Source organism: Esox lucius, chromosome 2 (genome assembly GCF_011004845.1).
Source record: "Esox lucius isolate fEsoLuc1 chromosome 2, fEsoLuc1.pri, whole genome shotgun sequence".
NCBI classification, from domain to species: domain Eukaryota; kingdom Metazoa; phylum Chordata; class Actinopteri; order Esociformes; family Esocidae; genus Esox; species Esox lucius.
In genome coordinates, this window is record NC_047570.1 from 19,937,111 (window position 1) to 19,960,345 (window position 23,235).

Below are 23,235 nucleotides of genomic sequence, written 5' to 3' on the forward strand. Positions count from 1 at the left end.
CCAAAAGAGAATTCTACAGATCTTATTTAGATCTACACAATCTACTTCACATATTCCAAATGGCTAAGATATATTAAATTAAGATGTATCAATTGCATATCCCCAGAGTTCGTACCTTGGACTGGCAGTACAGTTGTGTATCATTGTGCATATTATTCTTCCAACTTTGCACAAACCGTAGGAAAACTGTGTACATTGTTTTTATTGTTTTTAAGAACGTAACTGGTGCCTTCAAGAAAACTCATCACTTCTTCAAAAGCATTTTTTTCTCCTTTGTATTGTTTCCGGGGTTACAGTAAATACACAGGACATGGTGGCTGATTCACAGACTGAGGTTTCATAAAAAAACGGATGAAAGAAAATCTAACACGGCACTTTTACGAGTATACAACAAAGGAGGGGAAGCTGGTGACGGTGGCTGATGTAGTGGCTAGGGCTCAGCAGTCGGTGAAGAGCAGCATCCCATGGTCTATTTCAGGAGGAAACGGAGGGAAAAAACTATTTGTCCCAAGTAGACAGCTCATTTCCAAACACCCCGGTTCTGTTAAAAACAGGATAACCTCGCCTTGGATACACCATGAAAACAAAGAAAGCTGCATTTACATGTATGTTTTTAGCACTATTTGAAGATACACATTTGGTCACACTGAATTCTTCATCCAGCAAACATTGTGGAACTGGCGAACGTATCCCTATATGGGACACATTAAAACACCCAACAGTAGCGTAAGTGCCATTTTACTACATTGTTGGTTTGTGTTTTCAAACTCAAATGTAGGCATTGCTTTCAAGAAATGGAGGAATATACAAGCTGATGTTGACATGAAAAGTGAACTGGTAGTCATATTTCTCTACCAGGTAAGATTTCCACAAGTAGCAAAAACATGTTTCTTGAGCCGGTTATAGTTATACAATGGGCATGATAGGCTATAAAAATGGGAATTCCAAACCACACGTATGAAGTAAAATGCCAAGCTAGCAGGCTGTTAATTAACTCCTATAGGCTAAACATGGGTTGCTCTGTGTCCTCCGCCACTACCCTAAGGCTCGTAGCTATACAAAGACCCTCTGTTTGCTCAGTTATCGTTATAACACTGACAAGGTAGGCTACAAAAACAGTCATTCTTAACCAAACACTGTACCTAGATAGTTGTTATACAGTTAGCTGCTAAATATGTCTAGATTTGTAAATACACTGTTATTCCCCTTGTAGACTCTAGAGGGAGGAACTAACCCATTTCTCCTTAAATAAGACATGAATTGACTGAAGTGAGTATCTTCACTAAGCATTAAATTTCTTTGGTATAGACTGGAATGACATGTCTGATTGGTTGATTCATAGATGTTTTAGAAGTTTTGTAGGCTATTGATGAATACAATGATAAGTGTATGTGGTTTCTCTAATAATACTAGGCATCTAGCTAGTTAGTAATTATATATATTTGTCTCTTAACTGGTTAGCTTCTTTGAACAAGCTTACTATAAAAAGAAAACTACCAACAAGCCATTTTAGGCTATCAATCATGTTTGAGCCACGTTTCATCAAAAAGATAATATTGGTTTTGAAGTAAGCTGATTAGATTATTTTGTTAAAAGGTATGTTTATTGATGCAGAAAAGCCTTAAGATAATTCATCTACTTTTAGAGATAAAACAAACATTGATTGTTTTTGAGTTAAGTAGTACACTAAATAGTATTAAAATGGTAAGTACTATTTAAAGTTTTAAGTACACAAAAGTGTGTTAAAATGATCCCACTTATTTTATATTTTAGTATAATTATAACACATGGTTGGAAATAGCGTTTGAAATATTTAGTAGTATGTATTTAGTAGTGTACTAAAATGCTATGTACTGAAATGTTATTTCTAATCATGTGTTGTTTGTCCTGAACATGTTCAATAAAGGAAGGTATTTGGTAGTGTTAGAGATTGAACTCACAGATGTGGATCACCGATGTCAGCAGCCAGTAATTTAATTCAACCGGTGATCTTGAAAACAACTTAACCTGCATTTTTAAACCCACAAACCTAGTTAATTTATTAATATGCTGTTGACCTTTTCAATGACACAACATGTTCCAACAGGCATTACAGGGCAGTAGAATCAATAACATCCTGTTTAGCTCCAATACTCAGTGATTTCATCCCCTCGTACACCACTTCAGCTGGAGTAGGGAGAATGAAACTCCCCATTTAGTGCACTGCCAAAAAGCATACTATTACCTTTGTACTGCAGAATAGTGGTGTAAAAGCTAAATCAATTTGAGAATCAGAGTAAAAGGAACATACAGAAGCACACACCATTGAAGTTGCTGTTGTTTATTAATTACTACAAATGAGGAAAGAGATTCTCCATTACATTTTAGTGCTGCTAAATCCAGAAATACATGACAGATTTAAGTTAAAGTTTAAAAGAATAGCAGTGTGCGTGTCATTTTCCTAAAGGTTTAGCGTCTCCTCCTGCGCTGTCTGGTCAGCCCCGCTGCAGTGGTTCTGCCTGAATCACAGTCTGTGATATGACACCCACACGACTCAACATGGACATATGAATGCATAACCTTTGACCCATCAGAGCAGATCAGCTCCACCTCTTTTTGGCTAGTTGTTGCTTCTTGGCAACAAGAGCAATAGTGCATCATGGTGTTCGCCACTGCTGAGTACCTGCGCATTCACATAATCATAAGAGAAGTAAACCGTGTCAAAAATGCTATTAGTTCATTAAGGCACACTAGACTGTCTTTGGGTGATCAATGACTGGGGATTTCATGACACAGAGAAAGGCTGCATTCAGCATCTCTGGTACTCACATGGAAGAGGTTCCACAGTTTCCTGAGCAGGAATTGATCTCCACAGGCTTAGCAGTTGCACAGCCACTGATGACAATGCTAGTGGTGGTGTTCTTCATCTCACAGACATTGCGTTCTGTGCCTGGTTATAAGGAAGAGTTAGTCTACTGTTGAAATGTCCATTCCTGGACATAGGTAAAACCAGAAAAGCCTAAATACACTATATGGACAATGGTATGTGGATACTCCAACTAATTCTTGAGTTTTCAGCCACGCCCATTGCTCACAGGTGCATCGATTCCAGCACCAACCTTGGCAGTACAATGGTTCATACTTTAAATGTGGCACTGTTGAAGTACATAGGATGCCCCCTTTGCCAGAAATCAGTTAGTGAAATTTCTGCCCACCTAGATCTGCCCTGGTCAACTGTAAGTGCTATAATTGTGAAGTGGAAGCATCTAGGAGCAACAACAGCCCAGCCATAAAGTGGTAGACATCGCAAAATCACTGAGCAAGGCCGCCGAGAACTGAAGCGCATAGTGTGTAGAAATCCCCTATCAACTGTTGCATCACTCACTGCAGAGTTCAAAACTGCCTCTGGAAACAACATCAGCACAAGATCTGTGTGTTGGGGGCATCACGAAATAGGTTTCCATGGCTGAGTAGCTGTACGCAAGCCTCAAATCAACATGCACAATGCCAAATGAAACATGTTCTCTGGAGTGATTAATCATGCTTCACTTTCTGGCAGTCTGATGGATGAATCTGGGTCTGGTGGATGCCAGGAGAACACTGTGCATTGGAATGCATAGTGCCTACTGTAATGTTTGGTGGAGATTTAATGGTCTGGGGTTGTGTTTCAGGGTTTAGGCTCTTAAATTCAAGGGAAGGGTCATCGTAATGCTACAGGATACAAAGACATTTGAGACAATTGGGCGCTTCCAATTTTGTGGCAACATTTTGGGGAAGGTACCTGTTCCAGCATGATTGTGCCACTGTGCACAAAGCAGGGTCCATAAAGACATTGTTCGACAAGGTTGGTGTGGAGGAACTCAAGGAGCCTGCACAGAGCCCTGACCTCAATCCCACTGAACACCTTTGGGATGAATAGCATCAGTGATTGCAAGCCAGGCCTTCTCATCCAACACCAGTGCCTGACCTCACAAATGCTATTTTGGCTTAATGAACACGAATTCACACAGAGCCACTCCAAAATCATGTGGAAAGCCTTCCCAGAAGAGTGGTGGCTGTTATAGCTGCAAAGGCGGGGGCAACTTTATATTAATGCCTATGATTTTGGAATGGGATGTCCAACAAGCTCATATAGGTGTGATGGTCGGGTGTCCACATATGTTTGTCCATATAGTGTATATATTTTTGATCACAATATTTCCTTATTTAGGTGGCATGGCATGCTATCATGAACTAGAAGTTAGCTAGTTATTAGCAATCATTTAACTTACAAGTGTTACAGCATCCATTTGCGTCTGTTTTTTCTGTGCCCTGTAGTGAAAAGGAGGAGATGGGATTCAAATATTTAACCTCCCTTTCCTTCATCGTGTATCACTAAACCCGCGAGTGCTACAGATGATACTAACAGATTATAGTAAAGCTTTGTGTAAGAATGGCGGAGAACAATTTTCTAACTGAAGTGTTAATTTATTGTCCTCATGATGGTGGGCAATAAATCTGTTAGGATAGAAACTCACTGGGACACAGTTCTCTGGCCGGAATGGAGGGCATATGGTCTTCTTTTCCACAGGTAGATATTGGCCACTATTTTTTTCACATGTGTATTTCACACATTTGTCATCCGATGGTGACCATGTTTCATTAACCTGTTGCACAAGGAGATTATGAAAGATTATGATGGTGGTTCAGATCATGCCCCCAGATCATGCATACTCATAAACACTGATGTTTTACCTGAATAGGGTGTGTGGTATTATCTGGCATAGTTATTACACAGCTTGTCTGTACACACATTCCACAACACTGGCTAGGTATGGCTTGATACTGGAAGCCCTGTAAAAAGGAGAGAACATAATTGAATATTTTTTTGCTATATAGGCTTAAATAAATGCTTTAAACAGATGTATCTTTGTTCAAAGAGACTTGATTACCAATGAACATGTAGTGTTGCAAGAGATATTTGTGCAGACAATTTTGTTTAGCATTGTACTAGGGTCCATGGTCGAGCTGCAGCTGCACATCTCACATGTGCCTTTGGGAACTTGAGAGCCAGGCTGTAAGTGAAAGAGAGACAAAGGTTAACTGCCAATAAAAAAATAAATATAAAGGACAGTCAGAGTAGAAAAGGAGCAGTTCTATTGTAGAATGTGCGGGAAGAATATACAAAATGGTTTATCTAATGCTATGTGTAACCTTTATTTTACTGCTTTGATATTATTTATACATACCTTATACTCAGTGTTATTGTAGACACAGACACCCTTAGGAACTGAAAAATACCCAAACATAGGTTATGTCTTAGAGTTAACAAATTAGAAAATCATTGAACTAACTAAAGTATTCACAATGCAATTCAAATGGACATACCACAGGTATACTCTGGACAGCAGCTTGTGGTTGACGTATTTGTAATTGGCTCCCACCCTGGCTGACAGATCATCATGACTTGGGGGCAAAGCTTTGCATCACACTCTGTTGATAGGTAACCAGTGTGTTTAGATTAAAATACAAGCAAGTGGATAATCCCGTTGGAAAATGTAGGTGAATAATGTTTTTATAACTGAATGATTAATGTCTATCACATTTCAATACATTTATAAAAATAGACTCTATAATCAAGATCAAAGAACACAGTTTGTGTTGTTGTTTTTATTATCTTCTTATTTATGTTTAAACAGGACTACATATACTGGACAAGTTGTGGCACTACAATTTAAGAGGGAAACTATAAACTATATGAAGGCTCCTTGAATAAAAATAATCAAGCCTACATTACTAAATATAGTTCTAAATCCTTATTCCTATCTGGAGAATCAGACTCCCATTTGAAAATCAAAATTCTAAAAAAAAATTCCGATCACATCTTGTTAATCCAATCTGATAGATAAAAAGTCCCATAAGACCCTATGTGCCTTCCTATAATCTTTGTCTAGTAGTGTATGAGTAAAAGAGTTTACATTTGAATTATTTTCCAGTAGTCACTGTTCCATCACTCACCACATCCATATTGCAGGCAGCAACCATCCGTCTTGTTTACCAGCCTGTATCCAGTCTCATTGCAAGTGGGTGTAGCTGGTGTAGGGCAAGTGATTGGCTGACACTGAACACCCATGGAGTCCTTGTCACAGGTGCACTTCTGGCAACCGCTCTCCCATACATCACCAGGCTTCAGGAAATACAGGGAGATGTTTGGTCACATGATCAATCCCTCAACCATACAAAAATAATTTCCACTAATTCCATTGCTCTGTTTGCTTTGCCCTTATGCCTGATATATATTTTTTTAAATTTTTTTTACTGTTTAGTTCAGAACAACCAGGACTACATCACTATATCAGACAACACTTGTCAATAAAAAATGTGGTGCTTCAAGTGAAAAATACCAATTAATTTAAAAAGAGTCTGTGACAGCAACTATCAAATTGACACAGCATTCTACACACTACTTCCTGGGATTTTCAGATTACCTTTCATGCCTTCTAACTACTGGTGTGTTTGTATGAGTCTCAGCTTTTCATATACTTGTTGCTTCTCAAGGGTGATTTATGTTAGGTGCCACACTATACTGAGAGACACAGATCCATATACATTGAGGGAAAAAACTATTTGATCCCAGCCAAGACCAAAGAGCTGTCCAAGGATGTCAGGGACAAGATTGTAGACCTACACAAGGCTGGAATGGTCTACAAAACCATCGCCAAGCAGCTTGGTGAGAAGGTGACAACAGTTGGTGCGATTATTCGCAAATGGAAGAAACACAAAAAAACTGTCAGTCTCCCTTGGTCTGGGGCTCCATGTAAGATCTCACCTCATGGAGTTGTAATGATCATGAGAACGGTGAGGAATCAGCCCAGAACTATACAAGAGGATCTTGTCGATGATCTCAAGGCGGCTGGGACCATTGTCACCAAGAAAACAATTGGTAACACACTACGCCGTGAAGGACTGAAATTCTGCAGTGCCCGCAAGGTCCCCCTGCTCAAGAACGCACAGTACAGGCCCGTCTGAAGTTTGCCAATGAACATCTGAATGATTCAAAGGAGAACTGGGTGAAGTGTTGTGGTCAGATAAGACCAAAATCGAGCTCTTTGGCATTAACACAACTCGCTGTGTTTGGATGAGAAGGAATGCTGCCTATGACCCCTAGAACACCATCCCCACCGTCAAACATGAAGGTGGAAACATTATGCTTTGGAGGTGTTTTTCTGTTAAGGGGACAGGACAACTTCACCGAATCAAAGGCCGATGGACAGGGCCATGCACAGTCAAATCTTGGATGAGAACCCCCTTCCCTCAGCCAGGGCATTGAAAATGGGTCGTGGATGTGTATTCCAGCATGAAACTGACCCAAAACACATGGCCAAGGCAACAAAGGAGTGGCTCAAGAAGAAGCACATTAAGGTCCTGGAATGGCCTAGCCAGTCTCCAGACCTTAATCCCATAAAAACTCTGTGGAGGGCGCTGAAGGTTTGAGTTGCCAAACGTCAGCCTCAAAACCTTAATGACTTGCAGAGAATGGGACAAAACCCCTCCTGAGATGTGTGCAAACCGGGTGGCCAACTACAAGAAATGTCTGACCTCTGAGATTGCTAACAAGGGTTTTGCCACCAAGTACTAAGTCATGTTTTGCAGAGGGGTTGAATACTTATTTCACTCATTAAAATGCAAATCAATTTCTAACATTTTTGACATGCGTTTTTCTGGATTTTTGTTGTGGTTATTCTGTCTCTCAGTGTTCAAATAAACCTACCATTAAAATTATAAACTGATAATTTCAATGTTAGTGGGCAAACGTACAAAATCAGCAGGGGATCAAAAAAAAATACCTCACTGTACGACACACAGCTGCAAATTTTGACTAAGCATAGCAAAGCCCTAAAACTGTCCATCCTGAAATCCTGCCTTTTACTCTAAAAATGTGCACAACACAGTTATTCTAGTTTTGGGTCCCAAGAAACAAAAGTTAACCTTAATAGTTAATAGTACTTAATAGTACAGTCATAAAATACGGTCTGCCAAATTCATGTGGTGTAGTCTGGCCTAGGTGTAGTCTGGCCTAGGTGTGTGAAGGAGAACGGCAAGACACTGTATTCACCAACTTTCCTTGCCATCTGCTCAGTGGGACCTCCTCAATCCACTGGGCTATTCTCTCTCTATTGCTGTTAGGTTGGCTGAGTGACTCTCTCACTCATGTCCCCCCATGTGGTCCCTAAGAGGGTGCATTACAGGCTTTTTGTCTGGTGTAGTTTATCCTGTGTTATCTAGTATCCTGTTGGATCTTAGGTATGCTCCCTTTCATTTCACCAGTGTCCTGTTGAATCTAAGGAGTACCTGAGCCCTAGGACCATGACTCAGGAAGACCTGTGCTGACAACTCCTAACTGTCCCTGCCCATTATACATCTGGCCTTGTGGCTAATCTATACATCTCTACCTGAAGACTTCTGCTTTCGCTTGCCACAGACAATAATCTGGAGTTAATCATGGTAGTTTCTATGAACCATCTTTTAAATTTGAGATTCAAAATTCAACCCAAACCCTAAGACAAATATGATTTGAAAGTATGGACTCAAGTGACATGGATCTCATCACTTGTCTCTGTGACACCGAATATCTGGATGAAATGTACCATTTTGGGTTTGCCATCTGGTCCAGTACAGCCTAAAGAAAAAAACAGTGTGTTTAATGATTTAATCTTACAATGGTTATGGTTATGCATTTTGTTAACATATCCATTACAAATTAAACCAGTAACATTTGTATTATCCTTCATTGAAGGTTTTAAACTACAGAAACATGTTGATAGCTTCTGATTCTAATGCCTGCAAAGTGATCCATAGCTCATTCTTACCACAGACGACCACACAAGTATCAGAGTAAGTGCTGAACAATATGGTGCCATGTGGACAGAAGCATCCCTCCTGTGTCTTATTGGTGCTTTGGGTTTGATTGTTCAAGTACTTGTCATTATATCTGCATATGAAAGAGTTTTGAGATTAGGTGCATTTAAAAAATAAAAATTGCACATCAAAGAATGCATTTCATAAGGTATCATGCTAAAGCTTACCTAGCATTACATGTTGGTTCAACTGCTGGGCCACATGGCATGTACACCTTAGTTTCTGAGCATTGATGCACTGCAGGACAAAAAGAGGTTGCAGTTAAACATCAGCAAATTAACAAATATATTTATCTCCCTATAATACAAAATAATATTACACATTAGTCAACGAATGGTATGACATCCATGCCTGGATTCATAGCTTACCACATTCTCCACTAGTGGAGTTTCTCCAGTCAATACAGATCCCTCTTTTTGCACATTCAGATGCATACGCCTCCAGACTAGAGCAACTAGACTTAGCATTGCAGACATCTTCTCTACAGGCCTGAACAAAGCCATCAGGAGATACTGCTTTATGGCATGCCTCAAAGACCCTTGAACAGAAGATTAAAACAGAGTTATTTAAAGAGACGCATCAAGTGCAACCTTTGATTTAAGATGTAAGAACAGCACATTTAAGGTCTGTGAAATTATGCACCTTTTCACTAACAGAAAGAGTCTAGCTAGAGCTCTTGACTGAACTTTCTCTCTTTCCGTGTCTTTATTACTAGCATCATCGCAGGTATTACGTGCATATGTAATAATTTAGAAAAACACAATTATGTTCACTATAAATATATCAGCAGTCCATAAAGATTATTTTTTTTCATTTTGTAGCGATTACATTAACGATCAACATAATAACAACACGTTAAATAGTAAAAAACATAATATCGAGTAGTTAAGAACCAATAGCACTGGGGATATGTTTATAGTGAGAGTAATTGCTCTGATTTCTGTTCATAGTGAACCTAATCGCGATTTACAAAATAATTCCATATGAACGTAATTCCTGAGAGATATGGTTGCTTTTTCATTAAGTTGTAACTTAAATGAAAAAGGAAAATCATCTTTGTAGTCTAAACCAAATCCAATGACTCCCACTAGATGGCTGCCCATACCATTTCAGCTTCCCCACCATATTTAAGAGTTGACACCAGACATTGTGGGCTGAAGACATCCTTTTACTTTCTCTAAATGTAAACCCCTCTGGATGTAGTAAATAGCGAAAGATGACTAATGAGACCATATTACTTTTTTCCATTGCTCAGTGGTCCAGATTTTATGCTCCTGACACAAAGCTACACATCTTTATGCATTGGCCATGGATACAAGCATTTTATGAATGGCATCCCTGCCATAAATTCCAGCTTTGTGTAGCTCAGGATACACAGTTTTTTCGAGGCTGTGCTTTTGGGGAATAGAGCAACTATCCTGTTGAATGTCCATCTATCTGTCAGCGAGCATCAACTTACAACATCTGTTCCTCTGTCTATGCAATTTGTCCATGTTCGTCATATGCTGTCATGATTTTTGAGGCTATTCGCCACAACAAGTAATTTTTTAGTTTTTGGACTATTTGGACACTTTGAAACTCTGATATTTAAGTTTTCAAAGCAACACGAGGCAACAAACAAAGTGCTAATTGTCATACCTTTTTTATAGCTGACACATACTGTATGTACTGCTAATTTGCAATCAAGTTAATATGACCTCAGCTGCATTTTTAATGGTGATGTAGTTACTTCAAAGTAACAGTTGTATTTCTGTTATTTTCTCCAACCCCTTGTAATGAACCTCGGGACGTTACACCCCTGTAGTGTGTCGCCTATTTTCTGAATACACAATAAGCACATTGGAGGCAACAGGTTGAAATTTGGTCCTTCGGCCCTGGCATTCATTTTAACATCCACAAACTGTCAGTGTTGGTTTAATGCATTACTAACTAACATGTTACAGTAGACTACTTTTTAAAGGTAACGAGTAACAAAACACATTAGTTATTTAATTTAAGTAATCTCTTACTTGTTATTTTTTCAAATAAATAATGTGTTACTCAATTTCCTTCAGTGTAACCTACGTAGCTTTACGTACTGTAGCATTACTTTTCTCTGGTGGCACGTGGCAAAAAAGGATGCAAAGTTAGTGGCACCAGTTCTCCCAGATTAAGGGCATGATACACCAACCAAAGCCACTCACCTAGCTTCCATTTATTTCATATCGTTATGTAGCATCGACTAGCAATTTGTGCAACGGAAGGCTGAGCTCAGGAGAGCTTTGCGATTCTGTTATAGAACACCGTTTCAGAAAACTACAATATGTTTGGTTAAAATTGGGTGCAGTCTGGACTGGCTTTGATTTGGCCCAAAAAATACATGTCTGTGATTGTTTCAGGTTTGGTCCAGTCATGTCCAGACTGGTTTCAATTAGACCAAATCATAACCAATTATAGGCATGTTGTCTATAAATTAAGTGTCTGGGCTGTTGGAACACATCTTTACATATTTTACTTGGCAACAGGAAGACTAGCAGTTAGGAGCATTGGTCCATGAGTTGAAAGGTTATTAGATCAAATCCTTAAGCAGACATGGCGAAACATTTTGTAGGTCTGTCAGTGTGCAGTCACGTCCCTGATGTGCTAGTGAGATCCAACTCCCTTCTCCCAGCTTTGCACACAGTGTCAGAGGGATTTGTCCCATTGTTGTAGGTAGATTTGCTCAATGTTGTTTGGCTGGAAGATGCTTGTGGACTTTCATTTTCAAATAGTGCCAAGGATTCTCAAGCAACTGACTGACTGATCACTGCAGGAAATTCACCTTTTTGTCAATAAGCCACTCTAATGATTCTTTGGGCTTGTGCTTCTTGTTTTAGCACTGGGTTTTGAGAGAGAGACTTTTCTTGGCACTACCTGGGGTGTGGTGCAGCTCCCACGTCCTGATAATTGATCCAACAGTACAGATACAACATATCCTGAGATATCCAACAATATTGTGTACCCTCCTCTATGCATTTGTATAACTTCATCACTAAATTTTGCAGGATGCTCTTTGGTCCTCATTTTCCTTCAGATTCACAGCCTGATCAATGATCCTTCAACATTGAGGTTTTAATTCATGAAATGTGACAGCATGTAATGGTTAATTGTGTATTTGTTAGGGACATTTTCTTTGTCTGTTTAAACTGAGCTTCCACAGCACATGGATTGAATAATAAGATTTAAGTGTTATTTGAGATAATTGGTCTGGGGACTGAATACTTGTACAAGGCAAGTATTTATGTGAGCATTAGCCTGAAGACCAGTTTAGCTTGACATTTTTGGAGAGCACCATTTCTGCCTCAAAACATTTAATCCAGGCTAATACATTAGCAAATAGAATATTTTTGGTAAGGAGGTCTTGCACCATTTAACATCTCCTAAAGGAGCTTTGTGTTTCAGTGAGCAGTATTTTTGAAGACATACAATGTACACTAAAGCTAGATTAAATTTGACAAACATTAGCTTTCTAGCTAAGGCAGTGAAACTTCCTGTACAATGGGATGCTGCCTACCATGCATATACCTTGTGCTACACATACAATTCATCATAATGTAGCTACCGTTTTGTTGAAATTTCCTCACATTTGCCAACTACTAAATCACTGTCACTATGTATGTAATAACTTTGCCAGCTAGATAATCAGCCTGTTCATAAATAATTGATGAGAGGCCACAGTGATATAATCAATCATATTTGAATGTCAGGTGCTTAATATTCAAATATCAGTTCCAATTCCTATAAGACAATTAGTTGGGGAGGAGCATCGGATTCCATCTGAGGTAGTACAATTGGGAAATAAGTGCAGAACCCATAAACTGAGCACAAGCTGTAGCTGACCTTGCTCGCCGTTAATGAGAGAGGTGAAGACATGACAGACATTTAAGACTTATTCATGTATCTTACTTGTTGTTCATGATTTCACAAATTGCTGGTTGGCAGGGGGTAGGGGATATGGTTGGTGTTGATGTGGTGGTGGAAGGTGTTGTTGTTGGCAGAGGGGCACAGTCCTGGTTTGGAATCAGCCACTGGCTAGCTGTGATGGAGCAGCTCTCCATTTGACCATTTGGTGAGCGACAGTCATTCTTCTGGGAATTATCACAGGTACCTTTAAAAATGTAGAGATTAAAGAGGGTAAAATGAAGTGGGAGGAAACCTAGTGTTTACAGAATCTGTCTCTTAACAAAAAAATTGGTCGTTCAAATTGTTGAGCCTGAGAGGTTAAGAAATATAATTTGCTTTCCCTGAGCAAGGTAGTTAACCATAATTGTTTCTTGGTTGTTGCTGTCAATGAGAATGTGTTCTCAGTAAATGTACTTGGTAAAATAAGGAGGAAAAGTTTTAAAGTTATTATATAAGGTGCTCTAAATTTGGACTACTGTAAGAAACAGCACAGTTCATATTGAATCTCTTGAACACTCACCACACTGGCCCTCTGTACTGTTTTGAAAGAGGGAGAAGGGAAGGTTGATGCTAAATGATGACCTCTTGTAGACCACCTGAACATTAATATTAGTAATATCCAGCACAATCTCCAGACTAGTACTTGTCAGAGAAATGTCACCAATTGTGTAAGCTGGGTATATTTGTTCATTGTTGACAAATACCTGTTTTTTTAAATAGAAAAAAACATATTTAGATGGTTACAACCATGCATTAGTGTATGAAAGATGACAAACAATGACATTATATTAATTAAAACATGTTATGATATAGTGCATGTATTATATACAGTACCAGTCAAAAAACGTGCTACACTTTTGACTGGTAATGTCAAAAATTTGGTACCAGTCAAAAGTTTGGACATACTTGCTGGTATTATATATAGTACCAGCCAATAATGTGTCAAAACTCATGACTGGTAATGTACATAATGGAAGCAAGCAATAAATCATGTTTTTTATAAATAATGCATGCATCAACATGAAAATATTATATAGTTACCACATTTGTTGTTGTATTGCCAGATTTATGCTGGGTAAGAATCACTTCATAAGATTTGTAAAAAATGATAAGGGACTGAGGACAGAATTCATTGCCAGTGTTTCCACAGTAGTGGTTATCAACAATAATGCTTAGGTTATACTTTAAATTGATTTCTTTCACTAAGGTGTATGAGCAGTTGTCCATGAAATTGTAATGTACTCCATCAAATGTAATGTAGTGAGATCCACCCCATCCAGTGCATACACCTGCAACATTAAAAATAATTTGAGTTGATAGAAATCCAAGCTATTAGCGGAGAATATTAAAATGAATGACATAAAAAGATTTGAGAGAAACTCTTGTGAAGATACACGGATGAGCCAAAACATTATGACCACCTCCCTAATATGGTGTTGGTCCTCCACATGTCGCCAGAACAGTACCAACCGACCAAGGCATGGACTCCACTAGACCTCCAAAGGTGTCCTGTGGTAACTGTCACCAAGACATTAGCAGCAGATCATTTAAGTCCTGTAAGTTGCATGGTAGAGCCACTGTGGATTGGACTTGTTGGTCCAGCACATCCCACAGATGCTTAATCGGATTGAGACCTGGGGAATTTGGAGGCCAGGGCAACATCTTGATCTCTTCATTGTGTTCCTTAAAACACTCCCAAACAATGTGTGCAGAGTGGCAGGACGCATTATTGTGCTGAAAGAGGCCACTGCCATCAAGAAATACCATTACCATGAAGGTGTGTACCTGGTTTGCAACGATGTTTAGGTAGGTGGCACGTGTCAGATTGACATCCATATGACTGCCTGGACCCAGCATCACACTCCCTCCACTGTCTTGTCATCTTTCCAGAGTTGAACCTGGTGCCATCACTTCCCCAGGTAAACCATGTGCCCAATTCCACAGCTGTGTGCCACAGTCGACCTTCTGGTGGTTTGGACCAAACGGGATAGCGTTGGTTGCCCTCGCTCACAGAACAGCCTTGGACACTTAACACGTCGTCAATTTGTGGTAAGTCCCTCTTCAGGCCACAGTCAGTAGGTACTCATCACTTCTGACTGGGAGCATCCCACAAGCCTTGCCATTTCAGAGATGCTCTGTCCTAGTTGTCTGGCAATAACAATTTGGCCCAGGTCAAATTTGCTCAGGTCTATAATCTCACCTTTTTCTCCTGCATCCAACACGTTGACTACGAGAACTGATTGTCCACTTACCATCTAATCTATCCACAGACCTTGACATGTGCCCTTTTAGAAGATGATCAACGTTATTCGCTTCAACCTGTGAGTGGTCATAATGCTTTGACTCATCAGCGAAATAGCACGTTATAACTTACATTCACATTCATATGTGAAGCAGCATCCAGTTGAATCATAGACCTTGACAGGTGGATAACCATTCTCGCACTGTAGTGGCTCGACTGGCTGGCATTTCACTGGTACTTTGACAACAGTACCATCCTGGCAAACTGCTGTTGTACAGTTATTCAGCTGCCATGATTCTCCATTCTGCCATCGTTTTGATATCAGAAGAAAATCAATAAAATAAGCTTACAAATAAAAAATACAAGCAATGCAATAACAAAACGAATATGCCCATTTGGCTACTTTCAAACTCCAAAGAAATATTTCATAGAAAGATTACCTTTCTTGGTGGCTGAACGCTAGTGCAATCAGGAGTGGTTTGAGTGGTTGACATTGTGATTATGGGGGATGAAGTGGGTGGTTCAGAGGAAGGACAAGGCTTTGATTCCACTTCAACTTGACATGATGCATTGCAGTAGGCAGTGAAGCACCATCCAGAACCATCGGTTACATTATAAACAAGACTCCCTTAAAAGTTGAAATGTGTCAGACAGTAATGAAAGCAAATGAAATTCAAATTTCATGTTTTAAACAAAATGTAAAACTATACCTGGTAGATACTGTGTCCCATTAACAGTGCAAACGCACTGGCTGGTGGGAACGACATGTGAAGTAGTTGTAATAATCGCTTGTGAGGATTTCAATGTAGTTGTTGGTTTCAATGACCCAGTGAAGACAACATACTCTGTTGTTCTTGTACTTGTTGGAGAAGGCTGTGGTGTGGAAGTGGAAGTTAGAATAATAGAAGTTGTGGAGGATGTAACAGGGCCAGTGGAGACTAACATAGGTGGCTTTGTGGAGGTAACTGGAGTTGTCACAGTTGAGGTTTCTACAGTTGTTGTGGTTCCAGCTGTGCTAGATGTAGTTGCTTTGGCAATTGTTGTGGGTCCTGATATCATAGTGGTTAAAGTAGTAGGTTTGGAAGTTATGACAATTGGCCCTGTTGTTTCTTCCTTTGTGGTTGTTAATTCTGGTTTTCCAGTAGATGTTTCAACAACGACAGTAGTGGAAGTTGTTGTGGGACCGGAAGTAACTACTTTTGGTGGTTGTGTGGATGTAGATGGAATTATCTCAGTTGTTGTTTCTTCAACTGTTGTAGTTCCAGCTATGCTAGATGTAGTTGCTTTGGCAGTTGTTGTGGGTCCTGTCGTAGTAGTGGTTAAAGTAGTAGGTTTGGAAGTTACGACAATTGGCCCTGTTGTTTCTTCCTTTGTGGTTGTTAATTCTGGTTTTCCAGTAGATGTTTCAACAATGACAGTAGTGGAAGTCGTTGTGGGACCTGAAGTAACTACTTTTGGTGGTTGTGTGGATGTAGATGGAATTATCTCAGTTGTTGTTTCTTCAACTGTTGTAGTTCCAGCTATGCTAGATGTAGTTGCTTTGGCAGTTGTTGTGGGTCCTGTCGTAGTAGTGGTTAAAGTAGTAGGTTTGGAAGTTACGACAATTGGCCCTGTTGTTTCTTCCTTTGTGGTTGTTAATTCTGGTTTCCCAGTAGATGTTTCAACAATGACAGTAGTGGAAGTTGTAGTGGGACCGGAAGTAACTACTTTTGGTGGTTGTGTGGATGTAGATGGAATTATCCCAGTTGTTGTTTCTTCCACTGTTGTAGTTCCAGCTATGCTAGATGTAGTTGCTTTGGCAGTTGTTGTGGGTCCTGATATGATAGTGGTTAAAGTAGTAGGTTTGGAAGTTACGACAATTGGCCCTGTTGTTTCTTCCTTTGTGGTTGTTAATTCTGGTTTTCCAGTAGATGTTTCAACAATGACAGTAGTGGAAGTTGTTGTGGGACCGGAAGTAACTACTTTTGTTGGTTGTGTGGATGTAGATGGAATTATCTCAGTTGTTGTTTCTTCAACTGTTGTAGTTCCAGCTATGCTAGATGTAGTTGCTTTGGCAGTTGTTGTGGGTCCTGATATGATAGTGGTTAAAGTAGTAGGTTTGGAAGTTACGACAATTGGCCCTGTTGTTTCTTCCTTTGTGGTTGTTAATTCTGGTTTTCCAGTAGATGTTTCAACAATGACAGTAGTGGAAGTTGTTGTGGGACCGGAAGTAACTACTTTTGGTGGTTGTGTGGATGTAGATGGAATTATCTCAGTTGTTGTTTCTTCAACTGTTGTAGTTCCAGCTATGCTAGATGTAGTTGCTTTGGCAGTTGTTGTGGGTCCTGATATGAAAGTGGTTAAAGTAGTAGGTTTGGAAGTTACGACAATTGGCCCTGTTGTTTCTTCCTTTGTGGTTGTTAATTCTGGTTTTCCAGTAGATGTTTCAACAATGACAGTAGTGGAAGTTGTTGTGGGACCGGAAGTAACTACTTTTGGTGGTAGTGTGGATGTAGATGGAATTATCTCAGTTGTTGTTTCTTCAACTGTTGTAGTTCCAGCTATGCTAGATGTAGTTGCTTTGGCAGTTGTTGTGGGTCCTGATATGATAGTGGTTAAAGTAGTAGGTTTGGAAGTTACGACAATTGGCCCTGTTGTTTCTTCCTTTGTGGTTGTTAATTCTGGTTTTCCAGTAGATGTTTCAACAATGACAGTAGTGGAAGTTGTTGTGGGACCGGAAGTAACTACTTTTGGTGGTTGTGTGGATGTAGATGGAATTATCTCAGTTGTTGTTTCTTCCACTGTTGTAGTTCCAGCTATGCTAGATGTAGTTGCTTTGGCAGTTGTTGTGGGTCCTGTCGTAGTAGTGGTTAAAGTAGTAGGTTTGGAAGTTACGACAATTGGCCCTGTTGTTTCTTCCTTTGTGGTTGTTAATTCTGGTTTTCCAGTAGATGTTTCAACAATGACAGTAGTGGAAGTTGTTGTGGGACCGGAAGTAACTACTTCTGGTGGTTGTGTGGATGTAGATGGAATTATCTCAGTTGTTGTTTCTTCAACTGTTGTAGTTCCAGCTATGCTAGATGTAGTTGCTTTGGCAGTTGTTGTGGGTCCTGATATGATAGTGGTTAAAGTAGTAGGTTTGGAAGTTACGACAATTGGCCCTGTTGTTTCTTCCTTTGTGGTTGTTAATTCTGGTTTTCCAGTAGATGTTTCAACAATGACAGTAGTGGAAGTTGTTGTGGGACCGGAAGTAACTACTTTTGGTGGTTGTGTGGATGTAGATGGAATTATCTCAGTTGTTGTTTCTTCCACTGTTGTAGTTCCAGCTATGCTAGATGTAGTTGCTTTGGCAGTTGTTGTGGGTCCTGTCGTAGTAGTGGTTAAAGTAGTAGGTTTGGAAGTTACGACAATTGGCCCTGTTGTTTCTTCCTTTGTGGTTGTTAATTCTGGTTTTCCAGTAGATGTTTCAACAATGACAGTAGTGGAAGTTGTTGTGGGACCGGAAGTAACTACTTTTGGTGGTTGTGTGGATGTAGATGGAATTATCCCAGTTGTTGTTTCTTCAACTGTTGTAGTTCCAGCTATGCTAGATGTAGTTGCTTTGGCAGTTGTTGTGGGTCCTGATATGATAGTGGTTAAAGTAGTAGGTTTGGAAGTTACGACAATTGGCCCTGTTGTTTCTTCCTTTGTGGTTGTTAATTCTGGTTTTCCAGTAGATGTTTCAACAATGACAGTAGTGGAAGTTGTTGTGGGACCGGAAGTAACTACTTTTGGTGGTTGTGTGGATGTAGATGGAATTATCTCAGTTGTTGTTTCTTCCACTGTTGTAGTTCCAGCTATGCTAGATGTAGTTGCTTTGGCAGTTGTTGTGGGTCCTGTCGTAGTAGTGGTTAAAGTAGTAGGTTTGGAAGTTACGACAATTGGCCCTGTTGTTTCTTCCTTTGTGGTTGTTAATTCTGGTTTTCCAGTAGATGTTTCAACAATGACAGTAGTGGAAGTTGTTGTGGGACCGGAAGTAACTACTTTTGGTGGTTGTGTGGATGTAGATGGAATTATCTCAGTTGTTGTTTCTTCAACTGTTGTAGTTCCAGCTATGCTAGATGTAGTTGCTTTGGCAGTTGTTGTGGGTCCTGATATGATAGTGGTTAAAGTAGTAGGTTTGGAAGTTACGACAATTGGCCCTGTTGTTTCTTCCTTTGTGGTTGTTAATTCTGGTTTTCCAGTAGATGTTTCAACAATGACAGTAGTGGAAGTTGTTGTGGGACCGGAAGTAACTACTTTTGGTGGTAGTGTGGATGTAGATGGAATTATCTCAGTTGTTGTTTCTTCAACTGCTGTAGTTCCAGCTATGCTAGATGTAGTTGCTTTGGCAGTTGTTGTGGGTCCTGTCGTAGTAGTGGTTAAAGTAGTAGGTTTGGAAGTTACGACAATTGGCCCTGTTGTTTCTTCCTTTGTGGTTGTTAATTCTGGTTTTCCAGTAGATGTTTCAACAATGACAGTAGTGGAAGTTGTTGTGGGACCGGAAGTAACTACTTTTGGTGGTTGTGTGGATGTAGATGGAATTATCTCAGTTGTTGTTTCTTCCACTGTTGTAGTTCCAGCTATGCTAGATGTAGTTGCTTTGGCAGTTGTTGTGGGTCCTGTCGTAGTAGTGGTTAAAGTAGTAGGTTTGGAAGTTACGACAATTGGCCCTGTTGTTTCTTCCTTTGTGGTTGTTAATTCTGGTTTTCCAGTAGATGTTTCAACAATGACAGTAGTGGAAGTTGTTGTGGGACCGGAAGTAACTACTTTTGGTGGTTGTGTGGATGTAGATGGAATTATCCCAGTTGTTGTTTCTTCCACTGTTGTAGTTCCAGCTATGCTAGATGTAGTTGCTTTGGCAGTTGTTGTGGGTCCTGTCGTAGTAGTGGTTAAAGTAGTAGGTTTGGAAGTTACGACAATTGGCCCTGTTGTTTCTTCCTTTGTGGTTGTTAATTCTGGTTTTCCAGTAGATGTTTCAACAATGACAGTAGTGGAAGTTGTTGTGGGACCGGAAGTAACTACTTTTGGTGGTAGTGTGGATGTAGATGGAATTATCTCAGTTGTTGTTTCTTCAACTGTTGTAGTTCCAGCTATGCTAGATGTAGTTGCTTTGGCAGTTGTTGTGGGTCCTGATATGATAGTGGTTAAAGTAGTAGGTTTGGAAGTTACGACAATTGGCCCTGTTGTTTCTTCCTTTGTGGTTGTTAATTCTGGTTTTCCAGTAGATGTTTCAACAATGACAGTAGTGGAAGTTGTTGTAGGACCGGAAGTAACTACTTTTGGTGGTTGTGTGGATGTAGATGGAATTATCCCAGTTGTTGTTTCTTCCACTGTTGTAGTTCCAGCTATGCTAGATGTAGTTGCTTTGGCAGTTGTTGTGGGTCCTGTCGTAGTAGTGGTTAAAGTAGTAGGTTTGGAAGTTACGACAATTGGCCCTGTTGTTTCTTCCTTTGTGGTTGTTAATTCTGGTTTTCCAGTAGATGTTTCAACAATGACAGTAGTGGAAGTTGTTGTGGGACCGGAAGTAACTACTTTTGTTGGTTGTGTGGATGTAGATGGAATTATCTCAGTTGTTGTTTCTTCAACTGTTGTAGTTCCAGCTATGCTAGATGTAGTTGCTTTGGCAGTTGTTGTGGGTCCTGATATGATAGTGGTTAAAGTAGTAGGTTTGGAAGTTACGACAATTGGCCCTGTTGTTTCTTCCTTTGTGGTTGTTAATTCTGGTTTTCCAGTAGATGTTTCAACAATGACAGTAGTGGAAGTTGTTGTGGGACCGGAAGTAACTACTTTTGGTGGTTGTGTGGATGTAGATGGAATTATCTCAGTTGTTGTTTCTTCAACTGTTGTAGTTCCAGCTATGCTAGATGTAGTTGCTTTGGCAGTTGTTGTGGGTCCTGATATGATAGTGGTTAAAGTAGTAGGTTTGGAAGTTACGACAATTGGCCCTGTTGTTTCTTCCTTTGTGGTTGTTAATTCTGGTTTTCCAGTAGATGTTTCAACAATGACAGTAGTGGAAGTTGTTGTGGGACCGGAAGTAACTACTTTTGGTGGTTGTGTGGATGTAGATGGAATTATCTCAGTTGTTGTTTCTTCCACTGTTGTAGTTCCAGCTATGCTAGATGTAGTTGCTTTGGCAGTTGTTGTGGGTCCTGTCGTAGTAGTGGTTAAAGTAGTAGGTTTGGAAGTTACGACAATTGGCCCTGTTGTTTCTTCCTTTGTGGTTGTTAATTCTGGTTTTCCAGTAGATGTTTCAACAATGACAGTAGTGGAAGTTGTTGTGGGACCGGAAGTAACTACTTTTGTTGGTTGTGTGGATGTAGATGGAATTATCTCAGTTGTTGTTTCTTCAACTGTTGTAGTTCCAGCTATGCTAGATGTAGTTGCTTTGGCAGTTGTTGTGGGTCCTGATATGATAGTGGTTAAAGTAGTAGGTTTGGAAGTTACGACAATTGGCCCTGTTGTTTCTTCCTTTGTGGTTGTTAATTCTGGTTTTCCAGTAGATGTTTCAACAATGACAGTAGTGGAAGTTGTTGTGGGACCGGAAGTAACTACTTTTGGTGGTAGTGTGGATGTAGATGGAATTATCTCAGTTGTTGTTTCTTCAACTGCGTGTGGTTCCAGCTATGCTAGATGTAGTTGCTTTGGCAGTTGTTGTGGGTCCTGATATGAGTAGTGGTTAAAGTAGTAGGTTTGGAAGTTACGACAATTGGCCCTGTTGTTTCTTCCTTTGTGGTTGTTAATTCTGGTTTTCCAGTAGATGTTTCAACAATGACAGTAGTGGAAGTTGTTGTGGGACCGGAAGTAACTACTTTTGGTGGTTGTGTGGATGTAGATGGAATTATCTCAGTTGTTGTTCCTTCAACTGTTGTAGTTCCAGCTATGCTAGATGTAGTTGCTTTGGCAGTTGTTGTGGGTCCTGATATGATAGTGGTTAAAGTAGTAGGTTTGGAAGTTACGACAATTGGCCCTGTTGTTTCTTCCTTTGTGGTTGTTAATTCTGGTTTTCCAGTAGATGTTTCAACAACGACAGTAGTGGAAGTTGTTGTGGGACCGGAAGTAACTACTTTTGGTGGTTGTGTGGATGTAGATGGAATTATCTCAGTTGTTGTTTCTTCAACTGTTGTAGTTCCAGCTATGCTAGATGTAGTTGCTTTGGCAGTTGTTGTGGGTCCTGTCGTAGTAGTGGTTAAAGTAGTAGGTTTGGAAGTTACGACAATTGGCCCTGTTGTTTCTTCCTTTGTGGTTGTTAATTCTGGTTTTCCAGTAGATGTTTCAACAATGACAGTAGTGGAAGTTGTTGTGGGACCGGAAGTAACTACTTTTGGTGGTTGTGTGGATGTAGATGGAATTATCTCAGTTGTTGTTTCTTCAACTGTTGTAGTTCCAGCTATGCTAGATGTAGTTGCTTTGGCAGTTGTTGTGGGTCCTGATATGAGTAGTGGTTAAAGTAGTAGGTTTGGAAGTTACGACAATTGGCCCTGTTGTTTCTTCCTTTGTGGTTGTTAATTCTGGTTTTCCAGTAGATGTTTCAACAATGACAGTAGTGGAAGTTGTTGTGGGACCGGAAGTAACTACTTTTGGTGGTTGTGTGGATGTAGATGGAATTATCTCAGTTGTTGTTTCTTCAACTGTTGTAGTTCCAGCTATGCTAGATGTAGTTGCTTTGGCAGTTGTTGTGGGTCCTGTCGTATGATAGTGGTTAAAGTAGTAGGTTTGGAAGTTACGACAATTGGCCCTGTTGTTTCTTCCTTTGTGGTTGTTAATTCTGGTTTTCCAGTAGATGTTTCAACAATGACAGTAGTGGAAGTTGTTGTGGGACCGGAAGTAACTACTTTTGGTGGTTGTGTGGATGTAGATGGAATTATCTCAGTTGTTGTTCCTTCAACTGTTGTAGTTCCAGCTATGCTAGATGTAGTTGCTTTGGCAGTTGTTGTGGGTCCTGATATGATAGTGGTTAAAGTAGTAGGTTTGGAAGTTACGACAATTGGCCCTGTTGTTTCTTCCTTTGTGGTTGTTAATTCTGGTTTTCCAGTAGATGTTTCAACAATGACAGTAGTGGAAGTTGTTGTGGGACCGGAAGTAACTACTTTTGGTGGTTGTGTGGATGTAGATGGAATTATCTCAGTTGTTGTTTCTTCAACTGTTGTAGTTCCAGCTATGCTAGATGTAGTTGCTTTGGCAGTTGTTGTGGGTCC

General features: G+C 39.9%; 1 protein-coding gene across 1 annotated transcript; it reads right to left on the reverse strand.

Moving 5' to 3' along the window:
• Positions 1-2,304: 2,304 nt before the first annotated feature.
• LOC105027396 (intestinal mucin-like protein) lies at positions 2,305-16,214 on the reverse strand. Its single transcript, XM_034287333.1, has 19 exons — positions 15,751-16,214; positions 15,481-15,668; positions 15,173-15,344; positions 13,840-14,087; positions 13,319-13,502; positions 12,802-13,003; positions 9,246-9,415; positions 9,045-9,114; positions 8,829-8,950; positions 8,607-8,638; positions 5,977-6,145; positions 5,347-5,451; positions 5,208-5,248; positions 4,911-5,033; positions 4,714-4,812; positions 4,497-4,625; positions 4,251-4,290; positions 2,809-2,929; positions 2,305-2,662 (listed from the first exon to the last, which is right to left on the reverse strand). Exons 1-19 carry the CDS (start codon positions 16,097-16,099, stop codon positions 2,449-2,451), a joined length of 2,778 nt encoding a protein of 925 aa, XP_034143224.1. The 5' UTR covers positions 16,100-16,214; the 3' UTR covers positions 2,305-2,448.
• Positions 16,215-23,235: the final 7,021 nt, after the last annotated feature.